At 41.0% G+C, this 26797-nt stretch overlaps 1 protein-coding gene across 1 annotated transcript; it reads right to left on the bottom strand.

The window, feature by feature from the left end:
* Positions 1 to 1269: 1269 nt before the first annotated feature.
* Positions 1270 to 26382, bottom strand: HAS2 (hyaluronan synthase 2). The gene is made up of 4 exons (XM_090282740.1): positions 25848 to 26382; positions 14414 to 15040; positions 3842 to 3943; positions 1270 to 2578 (listed from the first exon to the last, which is right to left on the bottom strand). Exons 2-4 carry the CDS (start codon positions 15038 to 15040, stop codon positions 1649 to 1651), a joined length of 1659 nt encoding a protein of 552 aa, XP_090138866.1. The 5' UTR covers positions 25848 to 26382; the 3' UTR covers positions 1270 to 1648.
* Positions 26383 to 26797: the final 415 nt, after the last annotated feature.

Below are 26797 nucleotides of genomic sequence, written 5' to 3'. Positions count from 1 at the left end.
GGATGGATGGAGAAGATGCCTGCATGAAGAAGCAGAAAGGCAGGAAGCACATGAAGGCTTTTCTGCACGACTGCTTCCTCACAATACTGTCTATGCAACTAACTATTCATGTGTTCAATTGTTTTTAACACAGGTCTGTCTACACAGCACCAGCTACAAGGCAAGATGGGTCGTGTCAGAAGTCAGACTGGATAACCGAGGATCTGGAGAAGCAAAATCAGCTATACTACAGGTACCTGGTTCAATAATTTCTTATGTGCCAATTCTTGATACTTATTAGACCTTGATATCATTTCTACTATGTAAACATATTCATGTTGGCCAACAGAACAAGATAAAGAAATTATCTGTATAATTCAGGAAGAAAAAGCCTCACTAGAAAGTAAAAAATGATAATTGGAGCTTGAATCTGTGTGCTTTATATTTATTATAACTGATCCAACTTGATCAGAGAAACCTCATACTAACGTGGAAAGTGAACTGGCAAGCTAGAAAGACTGTTTAAATATGATCAATATATAGACAGAATCTGTGAATTCGGGCCACAGAATGAAATGTTATGAACTGCATTGCCATTTGTGCAAATTATACAGATAATTTTTTCCACTTCTCATTTTCCTCAGCCTGGGAAAACACTGCCCAATCTACCAACGGTCATTCGTCTTTGATATGCATGTTATGTCCAGTGCTGATGCCCAGTGTTTTCTTGAGGACTAGTATTCCCTTTTCATCTTATGAAAAATTGCACTTTTCTACCCCTTTGGCCTTGATTTTCAATTATTTACTTTTTTGTACATATAATTACGTATTTTTACTCCCCAAGTGTGACAGGTATATTGGCCTTTTCTAAAAGAAATGAAGAAAAATTAATATATTGGCTGTTTAAGTACTTTTCACAGAAATAGACTATTCAATTTTATAAGGTAGAGAGAGAGAGAAACTTTTTATTCTTTCTATCATGAACATCAGTCAACCAAGCTTCACATTTTGGGTAGGTTTTATAAGTTTGAATTTTTTCAGAACCTATTTTATTTTAATATTTTTTTTTATAAAAAGGAAGAACAGGTGTATTTTGGCGGAGAAGTAAAATATAGAATATGCAAAATTTGTTTTAAAATTGACATACAAAATTTTAAAACACAGTACAATTATATAAAAATACAGCACTGCCAACGGCCTTTAAATTTTCCTTTGGCATTTCATTTGGTAGAGTTAAACAGAAAATCCTTTCTAAAAAAAAAAAAAATAAGCTATCAACACAGTCCATAAGTTAGGTTGTATATGTTGTAAGAACTTTTCCTTGAGTTTCCAAAATCTTTTTCTTCCACGATAACCCACATAAAGCATGGCTAGTGAGGTATATAGGGCAAAACACTGTTAGGCAGATGCACAGTAAGGAAAAAGTGCATAAACAAAGAAGTCTTCCCATTTTCATAGAAATAACAGGTTAGATCTGAGTTTCTCGATGATGTATCATTTTACTTTGGCAGAATCAAAAATAAACCCATAGAAATGTCTTTGTTCAAGTCCCAGCAGCAGTGATATGTCTCCTGTGGTGGCACTCTCTGGTGCCACAATACTGTAGTCCCCAGAGGAACTAAGGATTCCTGTCTGCATGCGTGGTTGCAAACATCCCACAACGTTAAGATCATACATCCAGCACCATGTCATACTGTTGCCCCTTCTTCCGCCTGCCACATTTATTGATAAGAACCACATACAGAGTCAAAAGCATAACCCAATAGCATACATAGAGCAACGTTCCAACAATGAGAACCGTCTGTTTGGATTCTGAGAATGGCTTTTTAGATTCCTTGTAAATGGTGAAAATCACACCACCCAGGAGGATTGTAAACCAAACGGAGACTGGAATGAGTCCTATGAAATTAACAACAATCGTTTTCCTTCCAGATGTGCCCCACCCAGCTTTGTTTATCGTAGCAATTGCAAACATCTTGGCGGGAAGTAAACTTGACATGTACAACACTGAGTAGAGGGACATGAAGACCATGACTATATTTCCTCTAAGGCAGCTGGCGAAAGATGATTTTATGAGACCTACTAACTGGACAGTTAACAAGAAGAGGAGGATGTTCCAAATTTTACCCCGGTAGAAGAGCTGGATTACTGTGGCAATAAGAAAGAAAGGGAAGAATCCAGTGATAACTGCTTCGTAGGTCATCCACAAGTGATGTTTATGAAACCACATGGCATTGTACAGCCACTCTCGGAAGTACGACTTGCTCCAACGGGTCTGCTGGTTTAACCACCTGAGATACTCGACAGGTGTTTCCGTAAGGCACTTGGATCGAGCTGTGTATTTTGTTGCATAGCCCAGACTCAGCACTCGGTTCGTTAGATGCCGGTCATCACCAAAACTGCATTGGCTGCCCATAAATTCCTGATTGTACCAGTCTTCCACGAATTCGTGCAGCAGCGAGTTTCTGTACATTCCCAGAGGTCCACTAATGCACTGGACACACCCGAAATAAGACTGACAGGCCCTTTCTATGTTAAAAGCCATCCAGTATCTCACACTGCTGAGGAAGGAGATCCAGGAATCATACTTGTTTAAAATCTGCAAAAAGGAAAAGAATAGAAGGTAAGCCTTAGTTTAAAATACCAACAAAATCCATACCATCCTGAGATTAGTAGACAGAGCAAGGATCATTATTTTGTCTTCCGATTTTGGCCTCCTTCCTTTTTGGAAATGACTATTTTTTAGTTCTGATTCTGTATAACTAGGTTAACTTGAGAAGTTGTGTGCATATGTAGGATCTTTTTGATAATGAATAGGTTTTTTCTTTTCTATATCATCACTCTCTATCCTCTGTGCTTTTTGTTCTTGTTCTCGTTACATTGTAATATTGAGATATTTTTGTTTGTAGGTTTTTGTTCTCAGTCCCTAAATTCTTCTTCCAGATACTCTTTCCTGCCGTCTAGGATTTGAAGGTTTTTAAAGTCCTATTGCCTCCTGTTCTGGTTAATTTCCAACTCATCCGATCGTTGGCTATAAATTTTCCTTCTCTTTCCTACTATTTTGCAATGCCAGTGATAAAAGGATTTGCTTTGGCTTCCCTCCAAAACTTGAATCCCGAAATAATGCTCTGTGTAAAAGCTATTCAAAATTATCAGCTTTTTCTTGGCAACATTTCTAAATTCTCCCCTGTCTCAATTTTGTTCTGCGTTCCTCTGGATTTTGCATGCTTCCTTTTACCACCAGGTTAGTTTTTGTCCATTGTAGTGCATTTTCTCTGCCTTCACTAGCACCAGGAATATACAAAACAGTTATACAGGAACACAATACCTAAACTTTAAAGTAAAATTTCATGTGCCTTTCACATTTTGCTAAAATCTAATCTCACACTTGCCAAGAACTCATTTTTTTCTTCACATAAATAATAACTGGAAACCCCATTTATTAATTAATTGCTCCTTTGCCTTTCTCTCTAATATAAATTTGAATTGCTGTTTCTCTTTTTCCTTCTTTGTTTTCTAATTTGGATTTTTTTGATCAACCTCATATTGGTCAGCTTTTAAAGACGTATGATAGAACATCTATCTCCTGTTATACTTTAGTTCATTTGCAACCAAGTGAACGCCAACAACAGATTTTACCAGAACATTAAGTTATGGCTCAAGAACATAACTTACCAGCCACTGCAGATATGGATTATATCCCAGGATTAATCAAAGCAATTCTAATTTTTTTTCAATTAGAAAAAAAGAGGCAGTACACTGGGTCCAAAGCACATTCTAATGTGTAATGCCTGGAACAGAGTTTGGTGTGTAGTGAATGGTGCTACCAAAGTGACTCAGGCCAAAGTAAAGCCATACACACCTGGACATCTCCCCCAACACCGCCAACCATGGGGTCTTCTTCTAAAACTTTTACCATCTCCACAGATGAGGCTGGGTCAAGCATGGTGTCTGAATCACAGACCTGTAAAGAAGAAAGTGAGTTAAAGGAAAAACTTTAACTGTGATCCATGCAGCCAAAATTGAGTATATATATGTCGTCAGCCTTCTTGTCACAAGGCCTCAATAAGTGATTCAATGCCACAGGAATGACAGTCTGTTTTATCATGGCCCATATGAAGAGCTTGTTTTCCACCAAGTTCAATATTTAAATTAATGACGTTGCTGGATTAGAACACCTGATGTGATATACTGCTACATGTCTTACAGGGTGACCAGCCTATCCTAATTTGCCATGGACAGTCCCAATTTGGGTGATGAAAATCTCATATCCCAGGTGACATCCCAGTTTTCCAGGACTTGCAAAATATCTTGGATTGGCTATTCTAGTTATTTTTCTTTTGTTGGTTATTCTAGATCTTTTTCTTTCTCAATTGTCTTAAATAAGGCATTTAGGCAACTTGTCCCTCAGGCATGAACGACAATAGGAACATCCATGACAGTGTTATAAAAGGGAGGCACACTTAAAGTTATTCCTCCCCCATCCTAATATGATGAATGAGACAGAAAATCCTACAGGTGATTGTATAATTCTGAAGCAACAAGTCCATGAGCAGGGCCTAGACCCTGATATTGCACCAGAAAGGGAACTAGCAGGACATTCAGACTGCCTTCATATTCTATAGTATTAAGTAGCACCCTAGCCCATTGTATAAAAAAGCAAATGTAAATTATCTGAAGCCATTTTAGAAATGCTAATTGTTCTTACAAATAATCCTCATATGGGTCAAAAACAAAAAACAAAACAATTCTGAAAACAAACGACTATGGCTAGTCTATGGCTGTAGACAGACATTCCCATGGGAGGCCCAAGTGGACAGGGTCCTAAATAATCCTTTTTTTGCAGCCAGTTGGAAAATAAAAAGTATAAGGGAGCTAAGAAACCAAAATATCACCTATATAGCCATAGAACCAATACAGAGACTAGGCCTTCTATGTGTAGAGAAGCAGGCTTCATAATTATGTTCTCTAGTATAAGACAGCATTATCTATTATAGCAGACAGTACGGAAGGGGAGCCAGCCCCCTCCTGCAGATTCAGCGCATGTTCCTTGTAAATAGCCCACTCCCAGGGGAAAGGAGGAAGGAGTTGGGCTACTTCTTACTCTGTCCACACTCAATCATATTCAGTCACTTCTCTCTTAAGAGAGGAAGAAGTGGGACACCTGGGAAAGGCCACTACCTTTTCCCACAGATGGGTTATACCTGTGGCTGGAGCACATGATCAAAGAAAATCAGAAGGAGGCAAAATACTGCCACCTCTCTATTCCTGGTTGATACTAAGACACTATATTCTTTTCTGGGGAATGCAAGGTCTTAGTAGATGTCAAGTGACCAGAGTGGCCATGTGACGAAAGGAACCAGTCTCACATCCCCATCCATGACATGATCAGCAGAGACCAGGGTGTCATCTGCAACTCCCATTATTTTGCCATCAGGTCTGGGTATATTCCATTAGTTTAATCAAGATTAATTTAGTCATAGCAAATATAACTATCTTTACAGTTCTCCAAATTACTCATTAAAAATAATAGGGACTGTCAAATAACAACAAAAATCTTAGAAAACTTATCTAAGGAATCTCAACATTTTTAAAGTGTCAATTTTACTAACATCTTTTTTTCTGAACATAATATTAAGAAAGAATGTTGGTGAAAACAACAATTTAAATGCATTATGGGAGCATATGGGGGAAATCCAGTTATAAAAAGTGAACTTATCACCTCATTGGATTAACTAAGTATAGCAATTTGGGAGTTAATGTCTGAAACTTTTATTTATTTAACTTATTTAGAAGAACCCATTTCCTAATAAAAGCCATCGGTTCATTCATTCAGTCAGTCAGTCAGTCAGTCAGTCAGCCCAGCATGATCTCACTTACTGTCAGGGGAACAAAATTTAGTCAGCACCTAGGCATTCATTTTGCACTGCAGAAAACAGGATTTGACTAACACTTGGATTTGTCCCCAACCATCCCAAGCCTCAGAAGCCTAAACAAATTCCCCTGAGGCGAAGTTCCTCCTCCAGGAAGCCTTGTCTATCACTGGTTTGAATGTGGCTGCAAGGAGGGCCGGCCTGTAGGGAGGATGGAGAAAGGAGGCAGAAATCCAGTCCACCTTTAGAATCCAGCATCCTCAGAGTTCAGGGCCACACCCCCCTCTATTGACTCAAGCTGGGAAAGGTAAAACCAGAAAGCTAAAATAAGACTAAAAACAACAGGAAGGGGGCCATCTAGAATTAATGTTCAAGTGACTCCGCCTGCTTGTGAGCAGAAGCAGGCCAAGGCCGCTGCCCCTTTGAAAGGACTGAACTTGAATCTAACTTCTGAGGTTTTGCATATTTAAATCCCCGCCCGCCAGTTTCCAAGAGCCAAGTGCCAGGAGTTCTCAGAGACTGTGTGGTGAGTTTAACTGAGTTGGAAGGGAAAGCTCTCAAAAATGCCTGGGACAGGGGTTTGTTATAGTAGCTTTAAGAAGTTCACTTTCTGGATGTTATTGGGTGATCGAGTGCCAGCTAGAAAGCCACCATCTAGGACAGCCTGTAAGAGCATGGATGTTCATGGACCTAACAGTATTTATATTTTTAGTGTGGAAAGAGTATAGTAGGATTTTCAGCTGTCTCCTCAGTAATTAAAAACCAGTACATAATTTCATTAATGTTGGTTGGCCGTTTAGCTCTAGGCTAGAAGCTGTGGGGGGAGGACACACGCTTACCCTCACATGCAGAAAACACCAGAATCTATTAGAACACAAATCAAAATGTCCTTCTGTCCACACTGAATGCATCTGTGTAATGTGGCTCAACCACATGATCACTAGTCATAAGATTTCTCACCAGGAGATACAGAAGCAGAGAAAAGTCACCGAATTTTGACTAGAATGAGTAGACAATCTCAAGGCAAACAGACAGTCTCGAGAGGAACTAGCCACCTCATTTCTAACCACAAAATCATCAGCTCAAGTGCATGAGATGTCCTGAATGGTGTAGCTCAGTGGATTGGGTGTCATCCTGCAAACCAAAAGGTCACTGGTTCGATTCTCAGTCAGGGCACATGCCTGGTTTGTGGGCCTGGTCTCTGACTGGGAATGCACAAGCGGCAACTGATGTTTTTCTCCCTCCCTTCGCCCCTCGCTAAAAAACAAATAAATACAGTATGAGGCCATCTTTCTTCTTTCTTTACTGTCCTAGCCAAGAGTCAAACTCTCCCCTTTCCTATCTAGAACAGGGGGGTAGCAAACTAAGGTCCATATGCCAAGTCCAGCCTGCCACCTGTTTTGATAGGGTCTGTGGGCTAAAAATGGTTTTGACATTTTTAAATAGTTGAAAATTCCAAAAAAAAAATTGTAACACATTGAAATTACATGAAAGTCAAATTTACATGTCCATAAATAAAATGTTACTGGAGCCCAGGCAGGCCCCTTCATTTATATTATCTATGGCTGCTTTCACACAAAAAACAGCAAAACTGAACAGTTGCAAGGGAGACCACATGGCCTACCAAGCCTAATATTTACTACCAGGCCTTTACAAGCAAAGTTTGCCTTGGGACTAAAATAATTGGTTGCAGCGGGAGGGTTCTCTTTCCTAAAATAAAAAATGAAAGAATAATAAGTTAAGATTAAATATGTTCTAAGCCCCAATTTTAATTCTAGCAGTTTTTTAAAGGTTGCCTCCATCTCCATGTTATAAATAACTACCTGTATACGAAGTGTAAAACATTAATAAGTTAGTTTTTGTTTAGCCAACATGCTTATTTTAAGAACTAATACCCTCAGAATCAAGAAGCCTCAGTTAAGTCTTGAGGCCTGTATCTTACTTCTATGACCATGAACAAGCCATTTACCATTATTGTGATACCAGGTGAGACAGCCTATAAAATTACAAAGGACTGTAGAGATGTATGCCATTTAGTATTAAGTAATGATCTTTAAATTTTTATACTACCTAAGTAAACTGATACCTAGAAAGTCATGAGGCTCCCTACCACAAACAAATGGTTCAGTACTGAGAATCTCTAAAAGGAACATGGGAATTGATTACATATTGAGAATCTTGTGGGTTTGGATCTATAGAATTAGTTATAGATTAGGAGTCTACAGTCCATTACATATGTTATTAGACTGTAAATCCTTAATCTACCTTGCTGTAATTTAAATAAAATCTCCTCTAGAAATCTTGCTTATGCTACCACATGCTTTTCAAATTCTAAGACCCAGGTCTAAAATGCCTAGTCTTCATGTTTTGCTTTTTTCAATGTGCTTTTTTTCCCCCAGAATGACTGACAGATTCCCCCCTCTCCCTGCCCCATACCACTTCAAAGGGAATTGAGACCCACACAGCAAGAGGAAATCTTAATTGCCTCTGGCTGCCTTTGATGAGGAAACAGGTTGAAAATAAATCAGAAAAGACCCCATCTGTTGCTATTGCCCTCACCCTTTGCCTGCTGGTAAGCTTCAACCCTTTTTTAACCTTGACCCATCACCTTAACCTTGACCGAGAGACAAATTTTTGCTAGTGTGTGGAATTTACTCTTGGTCATGATCCCTGCTACCCAGCTTCCCATAAAGTAAATGGAAAGCTCCCCTTACCCATCTCCTGCCCCCCCCACCCAGTTTTCTCTAGCAAAAAATAAATAAACCAGAAAATTCACAAGTAGTTGTTTACTAGCAGACAAGATGGTACCAATCTCCCTGAACTCCTTCCTAATAGTACAACAGCAGAGCAAACACACTACTGAAAGGAAAACACCATGCAAATGTTGGAATCAAACAGCTCTAAGTCCCAGTCCACCATTTACCAGTTACATAAACTTGAACTAGCTTTTGACCTGACTCCTTACTTCGCCTTCCTAAGTCTCCATGTCTCAGATGAAAAATATAATCATATCTACCTCATAAGTTTGTTGTAATGGTTAAGTTAATTAAATAATATATGTAAAGCATTTAATGGCTAGCTCATAGTAAATGTTCAATAAAAGGAAGATACATACTAAAAAGGGATAAACCGACGCCAGAGGCGCAAACTAAAGAGACACTAGTCCGATGAGAGAAGGGGTCCCTCCTTATTATCGCTGTAAACAACAACAACAAAACCAATGTCTAGTCCAATACCCAACAAATATAAATTAAAACAAGTTGAATTCTTAATCAGTAAATGGAAGAGTCCTTAGATGGGGTTGTTTAGTAGGGAAAAGAAACAGCAAAAGTAGAGAGCAGCTTCAGGGGATTGTGATTGGCCTAGAGCCCGGAATGTACTCTTCAGGAATGACTTGTGAAATTTCATCATGTACCAAAGGGCGGACCCTGGACACATGGTAGAATGAATAATCCAAATTGTTGCAAAATAATTCTTAACTTTGGTCAACCTAGACTGTCTTCAAAATATTTAGGTTAAAAAAAGGAGTCACTTGGTTATTCTCACCTCCTTTTCAGTGAGGCTTTCAACGTGAGTGAACGTTAAAAAGCAGGTACAAAGAAGAGTGACAAGCTGGCTGGAAAAGTGAGAAACCAAATGGTGTCAACTCTTAAGACTTAACCTAAGCCACCCTTAGTCCAAATGGTTGGAATTCTCATTCTAAAGAAGGGAATCAGGCAATCCCAAAATGGTGGCTCATAATTGTTCACATTCAAGAACCCACTTTGGGTGAAAAGGGTCAATTACATTGAGAATCATAATAGTGACTGATAAATTAAAAGAAAATTCAGATACTCCCCCCTTTTTGTTTTGCTTTGATTAAAATTTTGCAAAGCCTAGGTATGTTGCTAGGAAGAAATTAAAATATCAGGAGAAATTAAACGGTACTGCGTGAGGGTCCAGAGCTGGACATGATCCCAGAGAGCTTCTGTGCTACCAGCGGAGGCCCACAGCAAGTTGGGTCTAGAATTCACATTTCCCCACTTCTACCTCAGGGTGCTATTTCATCTTATCCTCTAAAATGAAGGCTACAAAGAGACGCAGAACATTCTCCACACTGGCCCTCAGAATATTTTGGTTGTTTAGGCTTCCTATACAGAACAGAAATCAATCAATTTCCGTATACAATAGCTTCTCATTACTCACGGTAGTTGATGCTCTACAGTCTCCTTGAACGCTGAATTAGCAAATACCAAAAAATTGCTTCTAGCAGAAATATAAGGTTAGGTTCCTCCGAGATTCTGGTCACATTTGTGTCTACTGATCAATATCTAATCTTGTTTTATTTGTGTTTAAATACACTATGAGCCATTAACATGGAATTCATGGGAAACAGCACTACACAACTCATGTTTTAACAAAGCTCACCTACCAAACATATTTTCTCTATACAGAAAAATCACAGCCTTCTTGCTCTTAAGAACACTAGGAAGCCCTTAAGCACTACGCTTGAAGTCATTTTAAATACCTACCTCACCAAAGCAAAAAGCACAAGAATGGGAAAAATGTGACACTAAATAGACTATGAGGAAGTTACTTGTTTATGGTATAAAACCTAAAACAAGAAGGCAAAGCATGGTCTTTATTTCACCTTAGCTGGGAACATGCCCTCAGAATGAATCACTTTCTTGCCACTCTGCATGGTCTGAAAATGACGACAAAAGTCCGTCGTCCCATCGTCGTCGGCAGCCGTCCGTCTCGAGAGACGATGGTGTAGCTTCTTAAGAGTCTATCTGCACCGCCGAGAATGGCTGTGCAGTCCGACTCGGGAGTGACACGGTATCTGTCTCCTCCCGTGTTGAATCGACATCTTGCGATGACGCTGGAGTGTCCTCTCCAGTGAAGCTGAAGCTACAGAGCCTCGAGAGACGATGGTGTAGCTTCTTAAGAGTCTATCTGCACCACCGACAAAAGTACTTGCAAGTATATTTTAGTGAGTAGCATAATTTACAAATACAGGATCCATGAATAATGAGAACCAACTTTCATTATGAGCGATTTAGTCTTTTCTCCTGCTCAAAGGATCTTGGATACCTAGCATGCTACACCAAATCAAATTAATAAAACTGCCTCCTATATTCTTCCCTTTAGCAAATAAAATGTTCATACTTACTGTATATTTTCTACCTGCGAAATTCCTAATGCATCAGAGGATATTATTTTTTTCCTTTGTTACATAGACTAGTGGCCACTTATCCATGTCTGGTGATTAAGAGGTAAGAATGAATAAAGCAATTATATAATCTAGATATCAAAAGATATCTAGTCTTTCGATATTAAGTACTAAAATAAAAACATAATGTAATCCCAAAATTGTTTTGAAAATGAGAAAAATTGAAAAGTATACACTGGAAAGAATTAAATATGATAATATATGGGTCATGAATGTTTTTAATTTTGCCCGTTGTGCTTTTCTATATATTTTAAAAACACTACCATAAGCATGTGTTACTTTGGTAAATAAAGAGCTAATATAAATACTATTTTGAAAAGGTAAAACAAGACTTTTGCCCTACCTTAAACCATACACAGATCAGAATCTGTCCTACTTTGAAAAAACAACGTTTCCCCAGAAAATGCTCTGATTCAAAAATCAAGAAAAATCTTCCTTATTCTCTTTCTCATTTGCTTAGTCTTCTTTTCTCACTTCATGGTCTTCTGCTTTTCTCCACCTCTGAAAGCAGCCATTAGCATTAGAATTTGCTAACACACTGGCTTTTTCTCCTAGATTAAATAAGGCTTTCCTCCATGTTCCATGTCGGTGTTAATTACGTGAATGGCTATCAGGCTGAGACAGCAGTCAGAGAGAGAAGTAGAGTTAAAAACTAAAAGACAGAAGGAGAGGTGGTAACTGATATTAAAGCCTGTTCTGGAGGAGACCAGCGAGAGCGGACTGACCCGGAGAGTCCAGGAGTATAAGTAGAGAGGTTAACCTGGAGACAGGACGTGAAGTGGGGCACTCTGGGACCTGTAAGCAGGAGAGAGTCAAGGAGCTCTTGATGGCATTCAGAACCTTCTGCTTTTCTCTTCTGCAGGAGACAAGGTCATCTGTTAGTAGTTAAGCAGGGAGGCATTTGGATAGGGAGCTGGGAGAGTGATGAAGGTATAAAATAATAGTTTATGAGAGCACTAAGAAAGACATCTATCTATTCAAGAGCAAGTGAAGAGTGCTGCCCAGGGACAAAGGCCCGGCTGCAGCTGGAAACCAACCATTCGGCCATTGCTCTGCACAGTTAAGCAGTGGTCTCCAGCCAGGTTAACAGAGTATGTGAACAGATGGGTCAATTTCTTCCCCAGCCCCCATTTTCTTTCATGCATTAGCACCTGAAGGTTCCTTGCTTCCTTCGTTCCCTAATCAACCTGAACTCCAAGTTCTGTCACTTGTCATGCTTAGCAGCCAGCTTCCTCCATCTCCCCCACCCTTTGTCTTTCTGTGGCTTCTCCTCTGCCACTCTCCGGCCCTGGGTCAACGTGTTAGGTGACAGTATATTAGTTTGAACCTTACTGACATGATTAAGTATTGGGGATTTGATGAGGGATGGCAGAATGGAATTACCTGGTTTCAGAATGACACAGGTTTTTTTTCTTCTGCTACCTAACCTTCGTTTTTAGCTCTTGGAATGGACCAATAATCCCAGGAAGATGCAGAGCCCAGTTACCGGCTGCTGCTCAGTCAGTCTCTCTAGAGGCCTCAGCCTGAAAGGAAGGATAAAGTCCTCCAGCCTGATTAGGGTTCTAGCAGCAAGCCTACTCCAAGATTTTATATTTTGTATTATTTTTTCCTGGACAGGCTCAGTGTCAGGTTGTCAAGGATACAAACAAAATTCAAAACAATAATGATGGGAAAACGGGATTTGGGAGGAGCAGGTTTAAAAAAGAAGAAGAAAACCCACACAATCATGTCTTGATTAGAAATGACACACACAGCAATTGTTTGAACTACAATTAAAAGCAAAAATATCAACAGATGTTTTCTCATGTTAGGCCCAGAGCATCATTTTTCAAATCCTATGCAAGCTCCCCAATCATCCTTTCCTTTAAATGGGTCATTTTATTCCTCTTCTGGGCCTAAAGTTTCAGTATGTAAATAGGTATAAAAAAAAAAAATTGTCCTGAGTTAGCTGAAACCACCTCAGTTGTCTAAGTTCTAGAAATTAGGACAAACTTAAGGGTGAAACTATTAACTCCCTAAAAGAGATCCATATGCAGACTGGTATCAACTGAAGAAATGCCTCAAAACTCCAGATATGAAGCAAAATTAACAGTCGTAGCAACTGATACGCACTATAAATTTTAAGTAAGGACTACATGGTTATGTAGTATTAACAGCACCGTAATTAACAACTTCTGATACCTTTGTAACTTTTGTACATCCTACTTATGTTTTGAAATCATTACCTTGGGAAATCAGTTTATTCTGTCCAGACAACTGAGGCTCATTGGCAATGGCTCTACTCGGGTCATCCAGCAATACAGGGATTAGAACTTCAGTCAGCTGAGGCTAAAGCCAGTGTCTCTGCCAATCCTATTATACAGAGTGACCCACTAGGCATGACTTTGTGGCGATAAAGGACACAAAGCATAAGGATAGGTCTTCTGAAACCTAGGGCTGTACTTTTAAGTGAAAAGGGAGACGGTCCTAGTAGATTTCTTAAACCTGGGAGACATGTCTCCCCTTCCTGATATCATCATGGCCAAAAACTAACTAAAGAATCCACAGAAAATTACACCTAAAACCTGCACAGGGACCTTACTAACATCCTAAAAACAAAAAAAAAGCTTCCATAAGAACTAGGAGAAAAGGAACCCAAGAGTGAGCAGTCAGGAAATTAACGAGACCCAGCCCGTCTAATTTTCATGCAAGCAAACACCATCACAAATGCTTTCAAAGGTCAAGTTGCAGTGAGTGAGGTAATGCTATTCGGGGAGTGAAATAAACATTACTTTGGTTTTGCTCTGGAAAGGTTTTAATTTTTTCTCCCTTTTTCATATTTCTCTCTCTCTCTCTCTCTCTCTCTCTCTGTTTTGAATTGCTTACCCTTTTTTCAAATTTGTCCTCATCACCTTCAACTTGCCGGGTCTCTGTGAAAACCGTTTTACAGCCTTCTTTGGGGCCTGCAGAATTTTTTCCCCAAGACCCTCCACTCAGCAGACACTATTTTCTTACAAGGCTGGGGATTTTAAGAGTGTGGGAAATGACGTTGGATTTGACTTGGCAGAACCAAAGGGCAGCGAAGGAAAGGGGAGAGAAAAGAAGGAAGGGTCTCCTGTTCAAAATAATCTTGGTTTCCAACCAACAGCATTGCACAAGTTAAGCATTTTCATAGATAGTCTTAACAGTTTTACAAGATTTTTTTCCCTCTCTTTCAAAATGTGCTTTTAACAGTCATGCTGTTTTCCAATGAACTGAAAGGGGCACTGTGTTCAGAAGCGACAAGGATGGGCTATAAGCAGATGACTGGAGATACAAAAGCTGCTTTATTTGAATGTATGTTTGCCCTGGCAGGGATTCGGAAACCTACCTGCACATAATCCACACTTCGTCCCAGGGCTCTGAAGGCCGTATACATGACTTCTCTTTTTCCACCCCATTTTTGCATGATGCAAATACTTTTGTTGGACAAGACCAACTGGGTGACATGTTGGGAGCTTTCTTTATGTGACTCTTCCGTCTCCCCGGGACCCTTCTCATGAAAGTTGTTCTTCCAGATATAAGTGGCTGATTTGTCCCTGCCCATGACCTCGCTGAAGATGTCCATCATGTAAAGGTCATCTTCCGAGTTCCCATCTATGACCATGACGACTTTAATCCCAGGGTAGGTGAGCCTTTTCACAGACTGCAAACATTTCCGTAAGTAGTCTGGGTCTTCCTGATACGCAGCGATGCAAAGAGCAACAGTTTTGTTCAATTTAATGGGGGTTTCTAGGGATTTTTTCATTTTTCGATGCTCCAAAAAGGCAAACAGGCTTTGGATGATGAGGTGTGATGCTAAAAAGGCACCATACAGTCCAAAAGAGAAGTAGTAATTATCTGTTTGGATAAACTGGTAGCCAACGATATAAGCAGCGGTGATTCCAAGGAGGAGGGAGACTCCAAAAAGCGTGGTTCCAATGATCCTCAGGATACATAGAAACCTCTCACAATGCATCTGTAATGGAATCAAAGATACTCTTGGTTAATGACTCTTGTCCTGCACCTGTTATATACACGGTTGAGCGTTGGACTAGGAGCATTCAGGAGTTCTAACACTGAGTTTCTCACTAACTAGCTGGGTGACTCCCTGCATCTCAGTTTGATCACCTGCAGAATGGGAGTATAAGGATGTCCTTCTATGACATCTCAAAGGGCTGTTTCAAGAATCTGATGACGTGATGACGCATCGCACCACTGAAAACCATAATGTGTTAAACACAAACATGGAAGCATTATTTTTAGTGTGCTAGATCGTTTTTCTAAGGTTGCACCCTACAGAGGCGGGCATAACAAGGTATGGAACCTAAATTCCCTGGCAAGCAAGGTCATCTTGCTTCCTACACTATGTTCTCTCCTTATCCAATACCGACCAGTGAAAAATCCGGAAGGTATTTGCTCCATTGCTCATGTGTCATTTCAGCTCATCTCTAGTGCAAATCCCTCAGTTCACTGCCAGCTGAGGTGGGACATGAGGGTACCTACCCGGATTGTGTAGTACTAGCTCTTCCACCAAATGGTTGTGTAACTTTTAGTGGTCACTACCTCTCTGGGCCTCAGTTTTTTTAATTGTTAAAATAAATGACAGACTTTAGACTCAGTTATTTCCAAAAGCTCTGTTGACACAGACATGTTTCAAAGCCCCTGTGACACTGCACTACATTCTTTTGTTCAGATGGCTCTTCCACCCATCAACACATACACCGAACGGGGGTCAGGAACCTGGCCAAACACAGTAACAACACACAATAAATGCCTGTAGAAATGAATCATAAATTAAAGAAGCAGAATCATGCTTAATTTCAACAGCTAAGTTTCTGATTCTCTTAAAAGCTGTAACACATTAGACCTGAAACACATTTTAGCTCTTACGTGGTGTCAGATTCCAGATTTAGGGTTCAATTCCTCAAGACAGTCCCTCCACCTTCAGACCCCAGCCCCAAGCTCAGGTTGTTACTGTACTGCTGTTAATCAGAGGTTCCCAAGGTCCCCTCCTTCCATCTGATTAATTTGCTGCAGCAGCTCACAGAACTCGGGAAACCCACTGACCCATCACATTATCAGTTTATTATAAAAGGATGTAACTCAAGAACAGCCAGATGAAAGAGATGCACAGAGCAATGTCTGGGGAAAGGATGCGGAGCTTCCTTGCCCTCAGAGTTTGCTACTCTCCCCAAATCACCAACCCAGAAGAACCCCAAACACTCTCGTTTCTGTTTTTATGAAAGCTTCATTATATAGGCATGACCGGTTAAATTATTGGCCATTGGCGACTGAACTCAATCTCCAAACCCTCCCCTCTCCCCGGAGGTCTAGGGGTGGAAGTGCCCGTTCCAATCTTCTAATCACAGGGTTGGCTCCACTGGCAACCAGCCCCATCCTTAGCTTTCCAAACATCATCTCATTAACATAACAAGAGACACCTCCATAGCGCTCCGCTTAGGAAAGTCCAAAGATCTTAGGAGCTGAGTGCCAGGTACATTGTTGATCCTTGAGCAACAGTGGTTTGAACTGTGTGGGTTCACTTATATGTGGGTTTTCTCTCTGAGATTGGGACTTCTTAAAGGTGGAGGGCCGATTTAAGTTACACTGGAGTTTTTGACTGCATGAGAGATACCCCTAACCCCGTTGTTCAAGATCAACTGCATATTTCTTATTATAAATCACAGTACCCGTTTTTTTCCCCTAAAGCTGATTTTCCTCCTCTCCCAAGAATGAACTATAACGAGAACGGTGTCCCCCCAATCTTCAATTATTCACACCACTTCAGGGTTTTTGTTATATTTACATAATTACTGCTTAATCTTTTTTGTTTAATTCAACCAGTTTTTGAAAGTAAATTTATTTTAAATGGAAACTTAGGCAAAGTGATTATCTCTGCAAAATCTCTTGTTGGATATGCTAACCATATTTTCCTATTCCACATTAAGACTTAGAAATTGAATGTCCACACAGCATTTAATTATCTTGTATTACTATCTTGGTTGTTACTAGTTGTGTGGCCACCACATCACTCTCAGCTCCAAGGGGCACCGGTCACATTCCAATGCCTGTGGGCATGCACTGAGGTGGTCCTAAGTGGATCTGCATTATACTTTCGGGATACTTCAGCGTGGCTGCTCACCATTTCTATTTCCTCTCCTCTGGAGCACAGACTGCGATGTGGCTGGCCATGGTGTTGGAGCCTTTGGGAAGTGGAGGTGTTTCACTTCCAATAGGGACTTTTAGAAGAGAGAGTGGGCCTCCTGCAATCACTTTTCCTTCCATAGGCTGATGCTGCTCTATCAACAAGGCCCTAGGGAATGCAGAGCCCAAATATAGAAGGAGCTTGGTCCCTGAGCTGCCAAATGGAAGGAGCTGGCCACCAATCAGGAATACCTGCCTTGAAATCTCATGACACCAAGAAATAATTTGAGATTTTGTTTCTTTTGTTTACTCATTCTGAATTTTGGGTTTAGTTCACCCTAAGAATATAACCTAGGTTGTGCAACGTAGCTTAGAGACCAGGATTCCAGCCTGTGGACATTATTTTCCTTTGTTAAACACAGATGATACTAACTTGTTGATGATGCTGCAGCAGGCTACACTACGGAGCAAAATCACAGTGTTGGTAAGTTTTTTTTTTAAGTATTTTTTAAAGTATTTGGCTAACAGGGAAGCTAAAACAAACAAACATGTGTTCTGCTTCTAGCACTTATATAGGACACCATTAATAAGTAACATGTGAGCCTGGTGGAGGTGATCACACCACAAACGGTAAGTTCAAGCTGCTGGGAACAGTGAAATGCAAAAGGCAAGAGAGCACAGCATCCCTTGCTAATTAAAACAGCTGTTGGGATGCTTAAACCTCCCAAAGGGTGCATTAGCCAATGCCTGAAGGTGCTGGGAGCACCAGACTTGGAACCTGTCCGTTTCCAAGACGTGAGTCATTCTCACAAGAGTGAAACATTTCAAGGGGACTCAAACCCTCTGCCAGGGAGAAGCTGAAGTGTGTGTTTCACTTGTGTTTAAAATCACCATAGCCAGCAGAAGAACTGCCTGCTATTCTTTTTCCATTATTCACATTTTCCTTGCTTTTATCAGCACACGTGGACAGAGTGTTCGCAAAGCATCTGCTGGCCACGGCTGAAGTGGGAGCGCCGTCTGACATCATAGGAGTCTACAGAATGTCCTTTTGAAGCCTGGGAAGAGTTGCTGGTAATTTGCAGCAATGTGGCTAGAATTGATCCTTTTGTATTTCTTCAAGGTACCACATTGTTGCCTCGTAGGACACATGCAGGATCTCAATCCAGGCCAAAGGGCAAAAGGCACATGGCAGAGCCAGCTTTACTGAGGGAATAGGTTGAGCTCAGGGAGTGACACACAGGATGTGTTTCTTTATAATTTCCCCTGGGTGATTTCACAGATATGGGCACCATATGTGTGAGACTTTCTGAGACAATCCCCAATTCAAATACTCTGTTTCATAAGCAAACTCTCCTTGTCAGACATATGGCTTTATAGTTAAATTGGAAAATCTGGTTAGTTTCACCCCAGATCATAAGAGCTTACTGCTAAATAGAAGGGTGATTTAGAAATCTACCTTCCATAAATACTTAAAATATAAAACTTGGATTTTTTTTTTTTTTTTGCCTAGAATCAGTTTAGCCTATTCATTAATTTGTAAGTTGTTATTGGACTGAAAAACTTAGTAAGTACTATTCTTTCAGAATTCTAAGCCAAACCAAATGTTTGAGAATAGCCTGATGCACCATGATATAAGCTCCACAAAGCCAAAAATTTTGGTCTCACTAATATACCCAAGAACATAAACCTGGGTTATATATTTTAATAAATATGTACTGAATACCAACCTGGCTTATGACTGCTATTCAGTAAACATGTGTTAAGTGGATGGATGTAAATTCAGTCATCAATATCATATTGGCATCACTGTTATGTCAGCTAACATTTATTCATCATATATTAGGTTCTAGGCAGTGGATTAAGTTTGTTTTGTTGAATGGCATGATTCCATTTAATCTTAATAACATCATAAGTGGTAAATATATAGTTAATCTTGTGTTACAAATAACATACATATGATGAGGAAACCAAGACTGAGTATTTAAGTAACTTGCTCAAAGTAGGATCCACCCCAAGTGGAACTCTATAGGTCATTGGGCATCAGAGCCCTTTCCTGCTCCGTGACCTCTCTCAATTAACCAGAGGGCAAACATTGCATGAGGATAACAGCTGCTCTCACTGCCCTAGTGCAGTGGGGAAAAATTAGTTGTCGTAGCTTTCCCTTCCGTTGTGGATCTGGGAAAAACTGAAATGAATTCAAATTAATCGAGTCAGCATCTGGACAAGGCTGTAAACTTTAGACCAAGATATCTCTTCCAAGAGGTCCTAGCTGCCCTCTCCAACTCCATCACTGTCTCTTCCCTGAGACAATCACACTATGTACACTCCATGGCTATATGGACATGTGTCTCAATCCACTGTGTTTTCCTGGCACATAATAGGTACTTAGTAATGCATTCTGAATCCTGAGTAAGTCTATTTGGACTCAGGCAGCCAGTGCAGACTGACAGAGCACAGGTCCCTCCCCAGTCTTGTGGCAGCGGATACATGCCGAGCCATTAAAGCTACCTCTCCTCCAGCAGCTTTTTCTTGCTAGAAAATGGTTCCATAATTTCTTGCCCACTACCTAAAGATAATGATTGGGAAAGGGGGGTACCACACTAGTTCTAGGATACCTTTGGGAAACAAAGTTAGAAAAGACAAGTAATAACGTTATAAAGACATATGCACACTCATGTTCATTGCAGCATTACGTACAACAGCCAGGATATGTAAATAACCTAAGTGACCACCAATGGATGAATGGATGAAGATTGTTGTGTGTGTGTGTGTGTGTGTGTGTGTGTGTGTGTGTGTATAATTCAGCCATAAAAAAAGAATGGAATCTTGCCATCTCGTGACAGCATGCATGGACCTCGAGGGCACTGTACTGAGTGTAATGAGTCAGACAGGGAAGGACAGCGACTATGTGACCTCTTATATATGGAATCAAATAAATAAATAAGTAAAAATCAAGCTCATAGATACAGAGAACAGACTGGTGGTTGGATGGAAGGGTTGGGGGTAGGAGAAATGGATGGACTGTTTTTGATGTTATTTTTAGCTTAAATAAATAGAATTTTTAAAATACCACAATATCCTATTATGATGATTAGGAAATTGTCTCTGCATCTATATTCTGAAATAACAATAATATTGATTGATCACTTTCTACATACAAGGCACCTTGCTAAGCACTTTAATAATACATTTCATTTAACCTTCACAGCAAACCTGGGAGGTACTATGTAGCCCGTTTCACGGATTAGAAAACTAAGGCTCAGGAAAATACACAACTGCTTAAGGGTGGAACTGATATTTACAACGGGGGTTATTTGACCCTGGAGACTATGCTCTTGACCGCTACACCTTATTTCATCTTTTAATAAAATATGCTTATAAATGTGAGCGATGAGAGTAGTTTACTGTTCTGGACAGAACTGATTGCCTAAGTTTCTGGGAAATGAGGAAACTAAAGTTTGCTTTGTTAGGTTGCAATACAGAAAACCTAAATTATCTTTTTTATTTGTTTCTATTGCCCAAAGTCCCAAATAATAGAAGCCTAATGATAATTAAATCTTAATTTGTTGAATCCTCTTTTCAGTATGACATGAGATTAATTTAACAACTCTCCCGTGAGTGTTTCCTTGGGACAGCTAACTAGCCTCTATGATATAACTAGATGACCAACTGTAAGGAAGAATGCACCCTCAGACATAAATTTCCCCCAACAGTTTTCCAAAAAGACATTTCTCATCTCTCCTTCACTATCTTATCAGAACATTAGGACATTTGTCTTTTTCATGTTATCATTTTGGTAAGTTTTTCTTAATAGTTCAGCATGATCTTTCAAGACAACCTATTAAGCAATTTGTTTTGAAGAGCCTAAAATTGAGCATGAATGAATTTAAAAAACGCATGGTTTTACTATTTTATTATTGTTAGAAAAAAACTGTAACCAGTTATTTAAATTAGTTTAGTACAAGTATCTATCATGCATATGTACAAAACAAGTTGCTTAAAACTTAAGCAACAACTTCTTTTCTAACAGAAAAATAAAATAAGTAAAATCATGCATTTTTTAATTTATCCATACTCAATTTTAAGTACTAGGTAAAATTTAGGGGGAAAAATCTTATCTTTTAGAACTCTATACCTTTCAGTTAAATGCTAAGTTGTCCGTACATATAAAGGTTTGAATTTGGGTGTGAGAGGCAGAAATAATTAATGTAGGGATGATTAATGTAGTATAAGTCAGAGACTAAAGTCTAAGGTATGTTTGATTGCTTACTTTTAACAGATCAAGAAAACCCATGATGTTACACAGTCATCCTTCCAAGTAAATCCCACCCAAATCAGTCAGTACAGATTTAAAAGTCCAGAAATCAGAAAGCCCAGTTAAGATAAAATGAAGCAACTAAGCTTGACCTATGGAAAGGGTGCACTCTGGTTCCCCTACTAAGGGCTTTGACGGCAGCCTTTTTCTCTCCAGCCTGCAGTTATCCCAGCAGAGGCCCTGGAGCTGTGCTCGAAGGGTTAGGCAATAAGCCTTTCAAGGGCCTTGTCTCCCACAGCTGTGTCTGCATCCCAGTTTTAAGTTTTAGATTTCCCTTCACTAGCACCGTCAATATAGATCAACTGCTCATAGGATGCCAATTCTCCCAACTGCCCTGTGGGTTCCTGAACTTCATCCTGAAGTTCAGTGAGGGAAAGGGGAACATTACAAGAAGACTTGACATGGAATCTTAGTTCTATGTTTCCCCATGGGCTCCTGGGCACTATTTTTATAGATCAAAACCGTATGTAGCCACAGGTACCACAATTGCCAGGTTTCTTCATTAAATCGTTTCCGGATCTCACTCAATCCGATATGTAAGCCCAATAAAACTTGACTGATCCACCTGCAGCATGTCCACTTGAAGGGCATAATATTTGCATAATATTCTTGAATTAAATTTCATCCACTCTTTACTAGCACTATGACTTGGAGCAAGTTCATCTTTCTGGGCAAGGCTCCTTTATGTATAAAGTTTCCTTGGGGGGGAGGGCAGAGCAGGGGGTTAGATATAATATAGTGAAGTGCCAACTCAGTGCTTCAGATGAATTAGACATGTGATCAACAGTAGCTGTTATTTTACATTTCTCATGGGTCAGCTCGTTTTGCCTTACACTATGGTTATTTAAAGACTTTTTATACAATGAATCCCATTAAAATGTGGACTGCATCTTATTCACTTCAATGTACAGTATAGTTGCATGCCTCTACGAGGCAGTTATTTGTAAATGTTTTTTAATTTAAATAAAATATTTAACAGTATGGCCTCAACATATTTATTTTGACTCATATCAATATTTTCTAGATTGTGGGCAAGGCAGTATATATGACATCCACATAAATGACATTCAAACTACACTTGAATAATTTAGGTATATGCAATGAGATGATAGTTATTCTATGCAAACTGCTGCTAGACAGGAAAGGATTAAAACCAAGGTGGGGTGATGGAAGTGGTTATCTACAGGGACCTGTCCCCCCATTCAGCTGTTATACCAGCTGCCACTGGCTCTGTCCTTGCAGCCTCTTAGTGGAACACTGCCTGGGCATGCATGGATAAAAAAAAAAAAAAAAAGAGAACCCAGAATGGGACAATGGGGTTTATGCACATTATGCAAAAAATCAAGAAGCTAATTTTGTAACAGACTAATTAGTCTTATTTTTAAAATGTAACGGTGGCCCTGGCCAGGTGGCTCAGCTGGTTGGAGCATTGTCCTGTACACCAGAAGGCTTCGGATTTGATTCCTGGTCAGGGCACACACCTAGGTTGTGGGGTCGGGGCGCATAACACAGGCAATGGATAGATGTTTCTCTCTCACGTCAATATTTCTCTTTCTGCTTTCCTCTCTCTCCAAAAATCAATAAACATATCCTCAGGTAATGATTTTTTAAAGAAATATAACTGTAAATGTAACTTTGCCAAAGGGGGGTCTTGACATTGATCCAGAGATAAGGACTTTCCCAATATTGCCAATAATAGAAAACAACTGATACAATGACAAGTGTGTTTAAAAATTCAAGAAAAAAATTGTTTTGAAAGAAATCTTAGATGGTAAGGAAACCATGTGTGAAAAAGTATTCATGAAATTCAATATAGTGGGGCCATTCTATAGACGTAACAAATATAATTACACAGTCTGACTTACTTTATAATAAGTTTCTTATTCATTTATTGCACAATACCTGTTTTCCAGGAAGATAACTGACTAAATATCTTTGCTTCATGGAGAATGACATTCAAGTTTTATATTAGTCAAGACCTTGAATTTCTATAAGCTGTGTACCTCTGGTAAAGTAAGGAGTTAGTTCTAGGTGCAACACAAGCAATTCAGACAATAAATGTTTCTCAATATATCTATAAAGCATTTTTCTATTCATTCAACTTGGGTAATATATAAATTAAAATTTAAAAAAAAGGAATGAGTGATACTCTCCTAATTGCAATCCTATAATCCAGAAATTCTACTTGGAATCTTAAAATTGTTTCAAATTTGCAAATGCATACACTACATAGTATACATACTAAAACTGGTACTTTAAATAAGAGCTAAACTGTTATTGAAAATGTAAAAGAATAGCCAAAATACTAGAAAAATCTTTGATGGGTTATGATGGGTATTAAAACTACTTCAGTTGTATGAGTAATCAATCTTATTTTGCCTTTTTGAAAAATGCAGTGAAAACTAATATAATGACTGTGTCAACTTGCACACACTTGAATAAAAACTTTAGAATCACAAAAAATCATAATTTCGTTTAATATCTCTAAATATACATTATCTTCTGCCTTCACTGCAATAAGAATCCGCAGGAGGAAAAAGAAAACCCTGAAATCTACAATGGGGACAGAAGTTGTTCTGCTTATCAACCTTCTCACTTGTCAGCAAAACCTAGCTACCAACTCCCTTTGCTTTAACACGGAGCTGTGAGCCTACATATATACTCAGACTTGGAGTTTGGGGAAGCCCTTCCTGGCCAATCAGGACTTCCCGACCTATTGCATCACACCTCCCCCTCCCGGGGCGTGACGTCAAAGGCAATCCCAGGCCAGCCACGTGGGTTGGCAGAGTGCAGCGTTTCTGGGCAGCTGTTAGGTAGACACCGAAGCAGCGGTCCCCAAGGGTGGAGAGCAGGGCAGGAAGGAGCAGTCAGGGTTCCTTACACACGCCTCCAGGGAACGCGGCTCTAGCAGCTCGCTCGCCCGGGAGGCGCGCGGGGCGGGGGAGTCCCAGTGTTGAGCGCGGGCTTTTGGGGGATGGAAGGAGAGGCAAGGGGGAAGCTGGCACCTAAGACTGTGTAATAGGAGCCGGGTCTTGTAAAGCCTCCTCCCCAGGCACCGCCTCTCCGCTCCCAGCTCCTCTTTCCAGCCTTAATTATCCTTTCAGCGCCGTTTCCCCTCGGCTGCGTTTCCTTGGCTGGAGGAAAAAGCCTCCCTCGCCTCCCAGTTCTCGCCCGCACACAGACCCTCCTTTCAGACCCGCCCTCCTGTTCACAGGGACCCATTTCGGAGCCCTGGCTCACGAAGGGCGGGAACCAGCGTGACGAATTCCGCTCAAGGTGTTGATTATCCGTCCCAACCCAGCTGCTGGCTCTCGTCCCACCTTCACCCCCGGCTCACGCTGGCCCCCTCCCTCCTGCACCCCCGCGCTGGGTGCTGGGGACCGCGCCCCCAAGTCCCCCACCCGGCCTTTCCCCCCGCTGCAGCTGTGGAAAGAAGTTCCAGCGTGCTCGGTGCCACGTCGGAATTGGCTCCCGGGACGCTGCAGCTGCCGGCGAGCCGCGCGCGGTCCCCGCGCAAGCCCTGCCCCGGGGCAGTCGGCGGGCGGGCCCGGAGCGCAGAGGAGGGATGCGCGCCCTCCTCTGCCGGGGTCTGGGACAGCCAGCGCTAGCGTCAGGGACCCCGGGCCCGAGTAAGGCTTCCGGGGCTGGGCTGGACTCGGGCAGACCCAGCCTAACGCTTAATGGGGTACAGGGAGTGCAAGGGAAGAGAGGCTGGGGAGAGAGGGGGGAGTGGCCGAGCGTGGCCGGTAGCTGAGAAGAGGTGGGGGAAGGACCCTCCTTCTTTGGGGTCCCCTCAAGGAGCCTTGAACGCTTTAACCCTTTGCATTACAAATAAGAAGCAAGTTCCCACTTGGAAGCAAAACACTATGGGCTGTTCCAGGGTTTTCCTCCCCGCATCGAGTGTGGGAAAGAGAAGAAAAAGGATAGGAAGGGGGAAGAAGAAGGCTGTGCGGAACACATTTTCCTTGCACAGTGGAAATTCTTGTTTCCTAACTCGGGAGCCCCGCTGCGGCTCTAGAAGATGCGGAATGGAAAAGTACATCTCCGGACGGTAGTCGTTCCCGGGCAGAGGTTACCTGTGTATCCCAGCAAGGCAGCGGATTTCTGGGAAGCGCCGCAGGGAGGGAAAAAGATGTTGCTAAACCTGACAGTGATCTGAAATAGCCACTGATTTTTAGTCTGTTGGAAATATGCAGACCTCAAACTTCGCTGTCAAGAACTGACTATAAAGATTTTTTGTAACACTTACATGGATAATTTCTTCCCTCTCCCTGGCCTATTTGAGGACCCTCATCCTTCACCAAATCGCGCCAATATAACGTACCTTGTTCAGCTCTTGGTCATAAAGTTGTCCTCAGCCTGTATGTGTGGTCCCGGAGGGCCGGTGGCGGGCAGTTTCCAAAATTGAGGTAATAAGAAATCAGATGAATTTGAGACGACCGGCCAAAAAAAATAAAAAATTTAAAAACAACATTTAAAAAAGGATTGGGGAGTCTAAAGGTCTGATTTTCCTCCACTTTAAAAGTAAATTTCACCACTATTCTCTGGTATGTCCGTTGCACTTAAGTCTCCTGATTCTTAAAAGAAAAATTAGTACTTTAAAAATAAATTAATTTATTTTTATCTTTATTTCTTTTGCTCCAGTCCTTCTCCCCTGATATCGGGAAGTCTCTTCACTTTTTTCTATCAAAAAAAAAAGCCCGGTGAAGACTCAGCAGAACCCTGGAAGAAGCGCAGAATCAGGAGAAAGTCTTTGGCTGGGGCTGATTCAAGTCCCTGGTTCAATGGGCTGCTGGAAGCCAGGACTGGGTAATTCTTTCCAGACGTCTTGACTTCTCCTTCCTCGCAGTTGTTGCCTTTCTGCCTCCTCCAACTTAAGGGGGTCTTAACTAGTTGGTGGGTGTTTTAATAGGGCGGAGGAGGGAGTGGGGGGTGAGGGGAGTGGAGAAGGGAGGTGCGGACTGGGGAACCCGGAGGGGAGGGAACTGGGAGCGCGGGCGGGCGGGAGGCGGGGAGGGGGAGAGAGAAATTGGCCATTCAAAGCCCTCTCTGAGCTCCAGGCCGGTTCTAAACTCCAATGAATTCAATTAACTTGATTGCTAACGTGTGCAGAGAGGCAGGGCACCCATTCCGGCCACCACCTGAGTCCCTCCTTTCTCCAGAGGTGGAGCCGGGAGGCCACGCTTTGTAGGCATCCCTGATTCCTGTCCTAAGTACAGGATTCCCTCTTTGCGATCAATTCCCGGTAGTGTTGAAGTAATTTGCTTTAAGGCC

Source organism: Furipterus horrens, unplaced genomic scaffold, assembly GCF_987537825.1.
Source record: "Furipterus horrens unplaced genomic scaffold, mFurHor1.1.pri manual_scaffold_7, whole genome shotgun sequence".
Lineage (NCBI taxonomy): Eukaryota > Metazoa > Chordata > Mammalia > Chiroptera > Furipteridae > Furipterus > Furipterus horrens.
Note: the sequence above shows the minus strand (reverse complement) of the source record. Positions and strands in the feature narration are given on the sequence as shown.

Excerpts from the sequence above, each read along its gene's own strand:
- HAS2 (XM_090282740.1), bottom strand. The coding sequence starts at position 15,040 with ATGCATTGTGAGAGGTTTCTATGTATCCTGAGGATCATTGGAACCACG. Across the intron at positions 3,944-14,413 it reads GAAGTGTGGATTATGTGCAG|GTCTGTGATTCAGACACCAT; the intron begins GTAGGTTTCCGA and ends TCTTCTTTACAG. Across the intron at positions 2,579-3,841 it reads GTGTTGGGGGAGATGTCCAG|ATTTTAAACAAGTATGATTC; the intron begins GTGTGTATGGCT and ends TCCTTTTTGCAG.